At 31.7% G+C, this 14,072-nt stretch overlaps 1 protein-coding gene across 4 annotated transcripts in view; it reads right to left on the minus strand.

The window, feature by feature from the left end:
- Window positions 1–1,494: 1,494 nt before the first annotated feature.
- The window catches only part of CHD1 (chromodomain helicase DNA binding protein 1), a 73,056-nt gene continuing 60,478 nt past the window's right edge, over window positions 1,495–14,072 (minus strand). For 2 of the 4 annotated variants that reach the window (XM_069492004.1, XM_069492003.1), the window contains exons 30-36: window positions 13,472–13,597; window positions 12,229–12,369; window positions 9,203–9,381; window positions 6,537–6,633; window positions 5,738–5,789; window positions 4,927–5,137; window positions 1,495–3,648 (exon numbers count right to left, since the gene is read on the minus strand). In XM_069492004.1, coding sequence (XP_069348105.1) covers window positions 3,303–3,648; window positions 4,927–5,137; window positions 5,738–5,789; window positions 6,537–6,633; window positions 9,203–9,381; window positions 12,229–12,369; window positions 13,472–13,597 — 1,152 coding nt within the window. In that variant the 3' untranslated portion in view covers window positions 1,495–3,302. Of the gene's footprint in view, window positions 3,649–4,926; window positions 5,138–5,737; window positions 5,790–6,536; window positions 6,634–9,202; window positions 9,382–12,228; window positions 12,370–12,749; window positions 13,014–13,471; window positions 13,598–14,072 lie in introns of all 4 variants that reach the window. The other 2 variants (XM_069492002.1, XR_011235921.1) reach the window with 2 other exon arrangements.

The following is a 14,072-nucleotide window of genomic DNA, read 5'->3' on the forward strand; positions in this document are numbered from 1 at the left end:
CTTGGCTTCCCAGAGTGCTAGGATTACAGGCGTGAGCCACCGCACCCAACCTCACCTTCCATTCTTTTACATAGCTAAGATTTCCTATCTCTGGATCTTTCTTTACAAAGGCTTCAAAAATTTCCCATAATGAAATCAACCTATTAGATCCTAATTTTTTTAATTAAAAATTAACATGTTCTACAAATCCAATTACTAGTCATTGCTAGCAGAAAATATAATTTCAATTGAATGTTTTCTTCCAAATTATAATTAGATGGTTTAGGAATATTAACAGAGATTTTGACAGTATCTCAGATATTTTAGTTGTTGCACTACTGACTAGTTACCTACCCTGGAACACCCTCCACCCGTCACAAATCTTGTATACAGTGCTGCAATATATGTAATAGTTTTATTTGTATTTTTTTGAGTCTTGAATTTAAATGTCTGATAGCAGCATTTATATTAATGCTTTTATATATCAATTCAAAAACATTTAAAAATATTTTTACATTATTTGCTAAGTAATGAACTACTCAAAATTTTAACAACCCACTTACCAGTTACGTTTCAGATGAAGCTGGAAAACAAAATCCCTTATTTAAAGATTAGTTGCTTTTCCAAACCCCCATTCCTTTTTAAAGTTGTTGTATTTATAAAGCCACGAGTTATTTATGGTCCAAAAATCATTTTCTAGGCAGAAACAGTGATGTGATACAGAGATAAAAATCATGTCATTTACCCCAATGCATATTCTTGATATCTCTCATGAAAATGAACAATAATCTGTGTAAATCTACACATAACCTAATCAATTCTTTCATAACTGTGATTTCAAAAAGAAATTATCATATATGTAATCTACATTATATAAAATTGTAAAGGCTCTCACTTTATTAAGCCACTCATTCTCAAATTAATGAAAAAAACTCCAGTTTTCCAGTCTGAAAACTAATTGATAACATATCCTAAACAAAGACTATTTCTTTTATAAGCAAACAGGCCATTGCTTTTAGTAAGAATCATTTATTGGATATTATTAAAGTGGAGGGGTAGTTGGTACAGTACTATGCATAATCTCTCATCCTTGAAAAACTAAACATAACTGGATAAAAATAGCAAAGTAGAATGAGCATGTAAAAGACAAAAAATAAGCATATTTTATAAAGAATCTTCCCTGTTGTATCTATGTACTTAATGTCCTTCACCATTGTGTCTTAAAAAATTTGTGGCTTGTTCCTTTTCTACATAACTGCTGACTTCTTACAAATAATGAACATACTTTCCATCAATTAATAAATGTTACATAGTTTTAGATTTTTTCATTCAACTCAGCTAGTTGACTGAAATGTTCAACTAAATGTTAAAAATGTTAGAGCCCATTCCCATGTGTCAAAAAATGCAGTATTGTTCTATGAAATTTACACAATAGGACATAATGCAAATGTCCCAGCTACAAAGTGATGAATTTAAAAATGTCAGTTCCGATCCATTTACTGTGTTAATAATATGATTTTATCTCATACACCAGGAAAGAAAGAGATCATCATAATTCTTCAGGGTAACTGTATCTAAAGGAGAAATTACTGCTTTAAAGAAAAAAAGAAAGAAAAAAAAGCTTTATTTTGCACACATAGTACATATTTTAGACCTAACTGGATAAAAGGAAAATATTAAAAAAATACATCTACAAATCATAGAATTCTATAGATTGCTCCCACTGCTAATCAACAGGGACATGTATAGGAATATTATAGCAATATATCTATATACTTATATTTGTCAAAGTTAAGATTTAAATTTGTTATATCACATACTTCCAAGTATGTATGCCACATGATTTAAAAATTCCCACCACATATAACAAAATAAAAATCTGTGAATAAATATAAGGCATCCTAAAAGAATATCTGCAGGAAGGCAAGAGTCCAACAAAAATTTCTATGACCTAAATTTTATTTTATAGAAAGATTCATATAGTCTTCAAAATAGATTTAGTTGCAGTGCTACAAATTACCAATATTCAACTGCTTACCAAAATACCCTTTTTCTGGGAGTGATATGTTACTTAAAAAAAAAGTTAAATGCTTGAGGGAGTAAGAATGCAGCAGAAAATTACAGGAGCCCACGTCCTTTTTCTTAAATTTAATTTGTCATATATAAGGTTTTTATATACAATCAGTGTGCATTGTAACAGTTTATATTAAAAGTCAATCAAGTTTATCTAAAATGTTAACCTGGCTGCATAGCACATTTGACATTATTGCCCATATGAAAAGGGAAAACAAATGGATTTACAATAACTTTTGGCCGTTTTGGATTCTGAAAGTGTTCATACACCTACCCTTTTAAACCAAATGCATCTGAAAAATGTTTCCAGAGCATGCAGTTTAGATTTTACATATTATCTCATCATTTAAAAAAACTACAAACACAATATTGACTAAAAAAAGAAAAAAAGAGGAAGAAGTAACATGTATCTAATAAAATAGTCAATATAAAAAGAGGACTAATGGAATTAAGTGGCCCCTTTCCCCGTTTTTACATTCTAAACAATGATTCCATCAAGACAAATCATTAAAAAGTGTTATTACACTGATTTTTTTTTTAATAAGAATGCCTGAGTTGGTAGGGAAAGGAACAGTCAAAAAAAGCCTGAGAAGGGGAAGGAAGTAAGGAAAGTTCATTTAATCCATTTACAATAATTTACAGCCATTTTTTTTCTTTTGTAAAAAGGCATAATAATAGATCACAATCAGGAAATTCCTGGCTATTTTACAGATATAAGTACAGAATTTAAATATTCAAGCTTGTGATGAAAAGCGGCAAGGTGGTCGCAGTGTACAATGTAAACAAGTAGCTTTGGAAAGTGAACAAAGTCCTTGAGTGTTTTTCTTTATTAAGAAAGAACTCTCTTTCATTCCTTCCTGAAACATGATCACAGGTCAGAGTAAAGTTCATATATAAACATAATTTAAATGGAGGTCAGTCTAAAATTACTGACTTAAAAAACAGTTTTATCCAGCCTATATGGGAGGGCAGTGTTGAGGTCCCTGTAATAGTAAACATTTTCCATTTCTTTAAAAAAGAAAAAAAAAAAAAGTACTACAATATTTGTAGTACAGTGCAGCATAAACCTTAAATATAAAAATATTTTCTCTTCTGTTGGGATAATAGACCTTGCATCCTGGAAAGAAGTAACAATACTGCTACTGATAGAAGATCTGTTTATATCTTTCAAGTCATGTAAGGCAATTACTGTGTTGGTTTATGATATATGGCTAAAAGAAAAGTCCAGAAAGACAAAGTATCAGTTTTTGTTATGTTTTCCGACTACTCCAGGTATGCTCAGGTGTACTTTTGTGTTCAACTGAATGTTCAAATGGAGATCTGGAGCCGTAAGGAGACCTCTGATCTAGTGGTGACCTAGGGCCACTACTGGAAGCTCTGTGGTCCATTTGCCAATCTGAGTGATACCTATAATCCCTGGAAGATTTATGGTGTGTATATTCAGAACTTGACCGGTGGTCTGAATGTAACCGATGATCTGAATGAGAACGATGATCAGAATGAGATCTATCTTTTAAACTTCCTTCCAAATTTGACCTGTGGTCTCTACTCCTGTGATCATCCAGTTTTCTGTGTTTTTCTCTGTCACTGTAGTATCTAATAAAAGAGAAATTGGGAATGTTAGTTAAATTAATAATGCAAATTAAATTATCAAATAAAATCTTATTAAAAAGTAAAACAAAAAACGTACTTTAAAACATACTTTTAATTGTATACAAGTCCAGTGTTTCATTACAAAACTTCCTAAATTAACTTAAAAATCACAGGAAATACCTCTTTGGAAAAACTATTTGATTCATTAAAATGAACATACACAGTGCATCTCAGATAAAATCTAATTTCAAATGTCTGTTTTAGAGAATAGGTTTTTATTTTATGCATCATTTGTATTAATGCATCCTAATTGTCTGGAAGTTGAAATCAAGACAATTATAACAACCCAAAATACCCCTGTAGTCAGAGCCTTTTACAAACTTCTGAACAGGAAAAAATAAAAAATGCTAGAACACAGACTATGAAATAATCTGTAAAGGGAAATTTTCATTGGTGGGTGATGCCTATTAAAAGCTTCCTCAAGTTGCATTAGTTATATATAATAAGGCTTGACACATAAATAAATGTGGCAATTTAATCAGAAGTAATCTCTAAAATGTTTGCCATTTCTAATACGATACACTGAACATAATTTGTTTTTTGTTGACTAAAGGTCCTTACTACAAACAACATAAATTATACTCTAAGTCTGTGAAATTATAAAAAATACTCCTTATCAATAAATGAATAAAAAGTATTCTGCTGTTGTTACTACACTCAGGCTGCCTACTGTTTAAAGGCTTCAAAAAATAACAATAAACAAGAAAACTTTCTGGTTTCAAGACTATCCCAGACTGCTGGGATTACATGTAAACCTCAGTGAGGTGTGCTCACATAAATTACCTTTCCCCCTCATTCTTTAAAATATGGAATGCAAAATTTCACCAACTAAATTTGAACCATTATTCTATCGAGCTTTTATTTTACTTCATTATAATACTTTGAAGAATATTTGAACTAAACAGTCTCTAAAATCAACAAAAATCAATTCTACAACTTATAATTATAGAATTCCTTCCACCAAATTTCTATCTCTTATTGCATATTTTGATCTTAATTTCATTAAGTCAAAAACCATTTTATAGAGAAATTCAGTACTTAACCTTAACAAAGAATACTACATATTAATATCAAATTTTCTTGATTATACACCAACACCTTTCTTTCATAAGCCTTGTTTTGAGTAAAGATTGAATTGGCTGATAGGTCTAATAGAACAAACATAATCAAGAGGAGAAACATACGTATAAACAAAATTTTTAAAGTGACTATCACATTTACCTGCTGTCTTGCTTGTGGTGATCCCAATCACGATGATCTTTACCATTACTAAAAGAAGAATAGGGTCGTTTCCTGGAATCATTCTTTTTGTAAGAATCTCCCTGATGTCGGTCTTTATGATGATCATGGTACTGAGATAAGTGTCTATCAGAGGAATAACTATCCCTGCTGCTATCATCATGATTTGTATTCTCTTTTAATCTTTCCACATCTGTTAAATTAAAAAGAAGTCCAACTTTTGTTAATGACTTTCAAAAAAATGTGTGGCAAAACTAACTTTGCTGCTAGATAACAAAAACTCCTGTTTCAACTGCTAAAACAAAAATCAGCTCCCAAATACAGGCAGTTAAAGCATTTAGAAATGGTCTATAAAATCAGTGCTAAGGTTTAAAAAGGGTCACTTGATTCTGAAATGTGAAAAATCAGAACTGAAAAATATGGAGCCCATTCCTTTCTCAAAAGACTATACTTTTGTGACACTTATACAGAAAGAATGATTATTCATTCCAAACGACATAAGAAGAACATACGTCCATTCTAACAATTATTCTATAATTTCTAGAAACTGGCCAAAGGTTGATTAATGAAAAGGAATAATAATAAGCTAAAATGGATTATTGCTTGAGAGAATAGATTTTATAAAATAATGTAGGTTATGTTTTAGAATTACAGTATTTTCTCAACATAAACGTACTTTTAAATAAAAACAACTCAAGAATCCTTTTTGTAATTTGGATTATCTACAACAAAACCAAAAAATGGAAAACCATTTTTAAATTTATTTTCTAAAACAATTAGTAAGATTACTTACCTGCATTTCTAATCACATGGGCATTCAAGTTGCTGTTCTGATCACTGTTTTGCTAGAATAAATGCACACATGTAAGAATCTTTTAACGTGACTTCAAATACTCTTAGAAAACAAGAGGGTAGAGGAATCCTTAAAATTCTGATCTGGAATAGTCTTCACATAAGAATGTACATATATATTCAGATTTCACATTTTTCCACTAATGTTCTTTTTCTGCTCCAGGATCCAATTTGGAACTCCACATTACACTTCGTTGTCATGTCTGTTTCTGTGGTAGCCCCTTAGTCTTACATTTTGTAATTTTGGTACCTTTGAAGAGTACCAGACAGTTATTTTATAGAATATCCCTCAACTGGGTTTTAATATTTTTCTCATATTAGATTGAGGTTATGCATTTTTAGCAACAATTCCACTGAAGTGATGTGCCTTTCTCAGTACACTGTATCAGAGGGTTCATGATGTTGGTATGTCTTACTACCAGTGACGTTAACCTTATCAATTACTTAAGGTGGTGTCAGGCAAGTTTCTCCTCTATAAAGTTATTGTTTACCCTTTGTTAATAAATATCTTAACAAAGATGTTAAACATCTCAGAGGAGATTTTTTTAGACTCCACCAATACCCTGTTTTCTTGCCCATTAATTTTAGCTTCTTTCTGTGGATCTTTTCTGCAACAATTATTACTGTGGTAGTCTAACGGTAGATTTCTATTTCCCTCATTCCTTCATTTATTAACTGAATTCTTTTGTAAGAAAGACCGTCTCATGATTAAGGGGGAAAAATATGATGCACTAATTTACCTGAGATTCCTGCCGTTTTTTAATAGCATGCTTATATAATTTATGTAATTTTCTTGCATCAAACTCAGTAAACTTAGATACAAAAATCCACAGGTTTCTAGAAGAAAAAATAGCATATTAGTCTGGAGAACATTTCGCTTTCTCATGAAACCCCTCCCTCCCCTCCAGACAGAAACACACAAACACAGCTCTCTCTGGAACAAAGTGTAAGAAGATTCATTCTATATGTTTTTGTTAAAACTTCACACGTGACTAAGACGCTAATGAAAAAACCTTAAATTTTAATTCTCTTCCAAATGCCTTCATTTTATAATCTTTGTAGTGAAAAGTAGTAATCAATCCTAACTTGAAATGCACCAAGGAGATGTGAAGTAACATATCAGGAAGGAACTCAGAGATTCATATTGTGATACAGATCATGTACATGAGGAACAAGTATGTTAGTCTGAGTAGAAATAGCATCAGATAATATGGATTAAGCTTGTAAAGAATTGTCCTAAATAATACATTAAAAAGTAATTATCATTTTATAATGGTAATATAATGGTCCTAAGAGTCTACATGACCAGATACTATAAACCAGGTACAGCATGGTACCTTTATTCCCATCCCAAGATATGAATTAGTAATTATTCATATTAATAGATTGTATTGATTATTTCACAATGTATATCAAATCATCAAATTGTACACCTTAAATATATTCTTTTTTTTTTTTTGAGACAGAGTCTCACTTTGTTGCCCAGGCTAGAGTGAGTGCCGTGGCATCAGCCTAGCTCACAGCAACCTCAAACTCCTGAGCTCAAGGGATCCTCCTGTCTCAGCCTCCCGAATAGTTGGGACTACAGGCATGCACCACCATGCCCGGCTAATTTTTTCTATAGATATTTTTAGCTGTCCATATAATTTCTTTCTATTTTTTTTAGTAGAGATGGGGTCTCGCTCTTGCTCAGGCTGGTCTCGAACTCCTGAGCTCAAACGATCCGCCCACCTTGGCCTCCCAGAGTGCTAGGATTACAGGCGTGAGCCACCGCGCCCAGCCTCAATTTTTAATTGTCAAATATAACTCAAACAAACAAAAAGAATACTATGTAAGGGTAGTAGTCCCCAGAAGACACAAATATACTGACTACAGGTATGATATTTACCTTGAAATAAATTTTAAAAGTAAACTTAGCAAGAAAAAAAATTGAATGATACCTAACTGAAATCCACAGAATTGAGAAAATTCATCTAGCCTTCATATGAATTTACAAACTATCTCTAACATATCTACATTCTACAATTAACTCACAAGAGCATAAGGCAGGAAGTTAATAAATGGCCTTTTTGTTCATAGTTAAATTATTTTTAAAAATACAGTTTCCCTTACAAAAATCTAGTCAGGAATTAGATTCTGGTCTTAATTACATAACTTGCACAACTGGCCGGTCTTGAGCAAAGCACCAGAGCTGGGACTAGTGTCAGCACTTACAAAAACGTAAGTGTTGAGTGTCTCTTTCAAAAAGTTCAGGTTCTAGGTGCTTCCTTTGTCATATTCCAGAGTCCTAGCTCTACAGAGCTTTTCAACTGAATCCATTTTTTTCTTCTGTGAAATGAAAAAGTAATAACTATTCAAATTTCCCAAAAGTAGTACTGTTAAAAGGATCAGTTAAAGTGAGACATATTTGATATACAAATGCAATACATACATTCTAGTATTTTGATCACTTTATTACAGTGATATTTAAACAAAAACTAGTGTTGCATTTCATTTGTTTTCAAGAAATTTGGTCCAAAAGATATACAGATATATATAAAGAAACATCTATAAGCAGAAAACTATGATTATTGTAAAAACATGCTTGTTAGCTGTTCTATAATTATAGGTCAGGTCTCTATCTTTAGCTCCTTTCTCTAAATGGGTCCTAGCTGAGTTTAAAGAGAAAGAGAATAGGAAGAGATTTTTTTTTTTTAACTTCACTGTAATCATTATCACTCCTCCAGAAATATATTATACTTTTTGTTTTGAAGTGTAGATTCACTGCATTGAGCAAAGAAGTCAAGAGGCTAATACACTGATACAAGTGACTGATGTGTGCTCACTTAATTTTTTTCCTAACTTACCTAGTAGTCTGGCTTAACAGTTATTTGGATCTGGTACTCATTTAAGTGAAGCGATTTGTAAAGTAATATAGCAGCTCAAATTTACCATTTTAGATCAACCATGTTGCTGCTACTTCTAAAGTACAGGGGAAAATAGAAGCTTTCATTTTACACTGCTTGAGAATGCTAATTTTTATAACTTTATACACATACCCAGAAGATAAACTGCTAAATTTATATAACAGTAAATTTTGGGAGCCCATCAATTTCTAAAGATATTACTGAGAGTAATTTGGTGAACTGCAGACTTTTTAAAATAAAATGCAAACTGAATTTTAATGAAATAGCTTTCACTATTTCTTATTTCACCTGTAGCACATCAGTATACATAATTAAATAAATCACTCATGAGTGAAAAACTTTAAAGGAAAAAAATAAAAACAATCATCCTCAGGTTACCTTTTGAAACATTATTTTGTTACCCAAACTTCAGAAGTAGAAAAATAAACTGAAACACAAAAGACAGATAATTACATAAATTTTTATAGATTTAACACTTCCCGAAAAGCATTATCACTTACTTTCTCCACTGCTTAATTTGTTCAGGATTTGTATACTCTTTCAGACATTCTGTGATATGGTCTCCAATTTTTATTAAACATTGTCTAGTATGTTCTAGTTGTTCTCTTTCTGAAAGACCTTTCTCAGGCCTATCAAGTTGTTTCAAAGCTGCTTTGACAGGCCTCATTCTTTCTTTACACTTAAAAAAAAGGGAAAATAACATATTTATTAAAACACTGAATTCAACAAGATCTACCTACCTCTTTCAATGATATTTACATGAGTACAGCATTGCCTGATAGCAAAATAAGCAATTAAATCTCACTCACTGCATTCTTCCCCCTTTACATTTTTTCAGGAAAGCAAGGCTTTTCATTATCATTTAAAATTAGTATGTGTGTAAGTAAAAGCTTTGAATTTTAGGTAGCATCTACGTAAATGGTTACTTTTTATACTGTAGCACATCATTCCAAGCAGTCTTAAATACAGAATATTAAAAGAATAAAATATTTCAGAGTATGATTTAATCTCCTATTATCTACTATAATAGAGCAAAATGTAAAAAAAAAAATCTTTATATAATAAAATATACTAGCAAAGTTATTAAAATCAATATAATTAGATGTATAAATTGTTTATTCTTCCAAACCATTGGATCAAAACAAAATGGCTAGTAACAACTTTTGCTACTTGTGTATTTTGGGGGGTTGGGCAGTAGGGGGGTAGCTGATTGAGATAAACCTTTTCCTTGGCCTTTCCATCCCTCGCACGCTAATAAATGGATGACATATCAAAAATTGCATGATTTATTGTACTGATAAGAACTACAATCTTATACCAAAATCAGGATAGCAGTATTACTAAAAAGGCAAGCTTTAGATAAAATTTGTCAATATAAATGTAAAACTAAATTAAGACTTAACATCACATTCATGAGGAGCAAGTTGGTTTAGTTCCAGAAATGTAAAGATGGGGACAACATAAAACAATCCCACATCACTTATTTAAAAAAAAAAAAAAAAAATCCTTACACCACTGCTCTGAAGGGCCACTCTTATTAAGTGGTTATATTTGTGTAAATTAATTTCTGAGTACTTTATTCTGTTTTATTGACCTATTTGTCCAAATCGGATGAGAAGTTTTCCAGTTTTCATCATGAGTAATTTAAATAACTTTGGAATTGTGTACTCTTTGCAGTTAAAATTAGCATTAAGCCAGATCTGACGCATTTTTTAATAGAAGGAAAATATTTAATTTCCTTTCTAATGTTTTGTGTTATTCATAGCTGTTTTTTATGTTTATTATTTTTTGTTCAACTCTAGTTTACATTCTGCTAGAAAATAATTTATTCAACATATGTAAGTTGAGCACATATTATATTCTCGGCACTGTTCTGGACCCAGGCAATAAAGCAGTATATAAAACAGATCTTGCCTTTATGGAACCTGCACTGTAGTATAAGAAAGCCAATAAATAAACAAGACATAGTGTGTTAGATGGTGACAACTGTGATAAAGAAAAATAACGCAAGAAAGCGCAGGGAGCTTCCTATCTTATGTAAGACTTCAGGGAAAGGCAATGTTTGAGCAGATACCTAAAGAAAATGATGGAGTACAGTCATTCTAATTGGAGGGAAGAGAAAGCATGAATGTCCTAAAACTTGCTTAACGTGTTTAAGGAACAATATGAATGCCAGTGTGGCTGGAACTAAGTGAGTTAAGGGAAGTGGCAAGAGATTATGGGAGTTAATCAGATGCTGTACCTTTTAGGCTGTTAAGAATTTTTTCTCCTAAGTAAGACAGACAGACGTTTTAGAGTTTTAAGGCAAGTAGTAAGATGCAGTGACTTTATCCCTCCTACAGCAATCATGATCACTGTGATTGCTGTGTGAAGCACAAACCGAGAGATAGGCAGGGTATTGGGTGGGATAGGAAGGGTGGAAGCAGTAAGAACAGCCATTGAGGCTACTGAAGTAACTCAGAAAAGAGATGGCTGTGGCTTAGATCAGTGTGGTAGGGCAAATAGGATTTGCTTATTGACTAGATGGGAGTGGGGAACAAAGAAGGAACTGATGACTAAAATCTATGTTAAGGCCTGAAGATCGTAATTGGATTAATACTTACAAAGCATTTATTAGGTGCCAGAGGCTATGCTTTACTTTAAATGTACCTCACCTTGATCCTGACAATGGTCTTTTGCAATAGTGTTTTACTCTATTTCATAGAAGAAGAAACTGACACTTAGAACAAAATGACATCTGTCAAACCCAGTTTTAACCTCAAACCCCATGCGCTTTTTTTTTTTTTTTTTAAATTTCAAAGGATTAGCGGGGTACAATTGTTTTTAGTTATGTGGATCACTTTGTAATGCTTAAGTCATGGCTGTAAGTATGCTCATCACACAAATAGTGTTCATTGTAGCCACTGTGTTCTTTCTTGACTACTAAGTGACACTGTCATTTAGGAAGACAATCAGTGAAAGAGAAGAATATTAAGAGGTAATAAATGAGGTAAAGATGTCAAGAACAATGAAAGCTAAGAAAAGGTCATTGAATTTCTTAATATTCAGAGCTATTCCGAAATAAAATGGGACTCCTTATCATAGGAGAATCAATGAAGCCCCAAAAGCCTGGCTCCAGATTCCATCTTTAAAACTATTTCATTCTTCATCTCTATGATACAAAAAGGATCACTTATGAAGATTGACGGAGAGGACATTCATGCATTTATATTAATTTATATATAATAAACATATAAATAAAATAGGTTTAGGAATTGAAAAGTTTAAAATCTTAAAGATAGAGGAAAAAAGTTCACTCTAAGTATTACTTAAGTCCCTCTCCTGAAAGTCTTTATTAAAAAGTTTTTCCAAGTTGATTGTAAATTTAATAAGACATCTTTCAAAATTTAAATCTATTGCTTTTATCAATCTAAATCACAGTAATATCAAATTCAAATACCTTTCTAAATTAAAAGCTCTAAATGATAAAATTATAATTTAAACATTATTTTAATTAATACTAATGATCAGAAAGTCTATAGCTTACAATACTGAATGTCTTCTGATCCAACTCTTCAGATTCTTCAGATATGGGAACTGGTTCACTACTTGCAGTGATATGAACTGGAGCATCTGACATTAAAGACTTCTTAGATCTTTCTTTACTATCAGACTTAGATTCGCTCAACTGAAGAAAAAGAAAATAAAACAAAAACCCAACAACAACAAAGGCAAAATGATTAACACTTCAGAAAACAATTACTATCTCATTTTATTCTATAAGTGCTTGTTGTCATTGAATATTCTTATCTATCTGAATTTGCTTTTTTCCCCCGATTTTATTTGGGAAAACCAAAAATACAAAAATAAAGCTACTCTGTAATATTACCCTGTAGTTAAGGCACTTAAAGAAGTGTTCAAACCTATTTTTTCTCCTCTGCTACATACACGCACAAACTTTTTAAAGAACTCAGTTACTGAGACTAATAAGGGCTGACGTGCAATTTAGTCTCCTAAAATGTATATATGCTGTTTTAGTTTCTAAATTTTACATTATGATTTGCATACCTTTTCTTCCTTTATGTCTTTTTCTTTCTGCATAGCTTCTTTTACTTTGTTTTCTCTTTTTTCTTTAAAATCTTTTTCCTTTATATCTTTCTTATCCTCTTTTTCTTTTATCTCCCTTTTAAGTTCTTTTTTATTCTCCTTTTCTTTTGCTTCCCTCTTTTCTTCTGGTTCCTTCTTTATACAAACATCTGGCTCAGGTTTTTCTTCACTGTCTCTTTCTGTTTTAATTTTTTTATTTGGATGTTTCACAGAAGTGATTTCATCCTGGAAAGTGCAAGTATGGCCAATGTATTACTAACCAAATTTTGACATAGACTAATTTTTCTTCACATGTCTATGGATTGCATGTATGTGGATTCTGAAAGTGATAACCCAGAATCTCCCTAATTAATGATACATGCAATATTTACCTTCCTATAAACTAAGCTAAGGCAGTCCCTTTCAAATTCATAATAAAATTCAAGGAGACAGAGGCTCATTTAACTGGCAAATGTTTGAAAAGGAAGGACCTTTGATCTATGCCTCTAGTGATATATAGCATCTAGTGGATAGGCAGAATTCTGTTCTATAAATCAGTCTATGTTATCAACCATAAAAAAGTAAAAATAAAAAAACAGTACCTGAAAGTAAAATTTCAGGTCTTAGTTTAAACATAATGTACTTAAAAACATGCCATGTTCCCTTTCCATAGAAAAAGTTGTTGGTCTAAAATACATTTTTACCTTATCATCATCTTCATCGGACTTATCTGAAGGTAGAGAAGAATCACTCTTTATTTCCTCTTTTATTTTTATAGACTTCATTGCTTTATTCTTCTTAGCTCTTGCTTTTCTCCTCTTTGAACCTCCCTTAAAATAATTATTTTTATTTTAATCAAGTCCATGGATTTCACTTTTTAAAACTTTATAAATATTAAATTTAACAAAACACATTTTCTTACCCAATCCTTATTCTGTTGATAATAAGCTGCACCAATCTTAAAAAGCCAATAAAGGTGACATGACAAACTAGAAATGGATTTTCACCCTCTTAGATTAGTATCACCTTCAACTAAATTCAGTGGTACCAGAAATAATATTAGAAATTATTTTTAATGGTACATAGGTGGTTATTGACATTGTGGTCATACGTAAACTTTTTTTTTTTTGTTTTGAGACAGGGTCTTACTTTGTCACCAAGGCTGGAGTGCAGTGGCATCATCATAGCTCATTACAGCCTCAAAGTTTGGGGCTCAAGTGATCCTCCTGCCTCAGCCTCCCAAATAGCTGGCACTATAAGCACATGCCACCACACCCGGCTAATTTTTTCTATTTTTTTTTTTTT

This window comes from Eulemur rufifrons, chromosome 17, assembly GCF_041146395.1.
Source record: "Eulemur rufifrons isolate Redbay chromosome 17, OSU_ERuf_1, whole genome shotgun sequence".
In the NCBI taxonomy this organism is placed as follows: domain Eukaryota; kingdom Metazoa; phylum Chordata; class Mammalia; order Primates; family Lemuridae; genus Eulemur; species Eulemur rufifrons.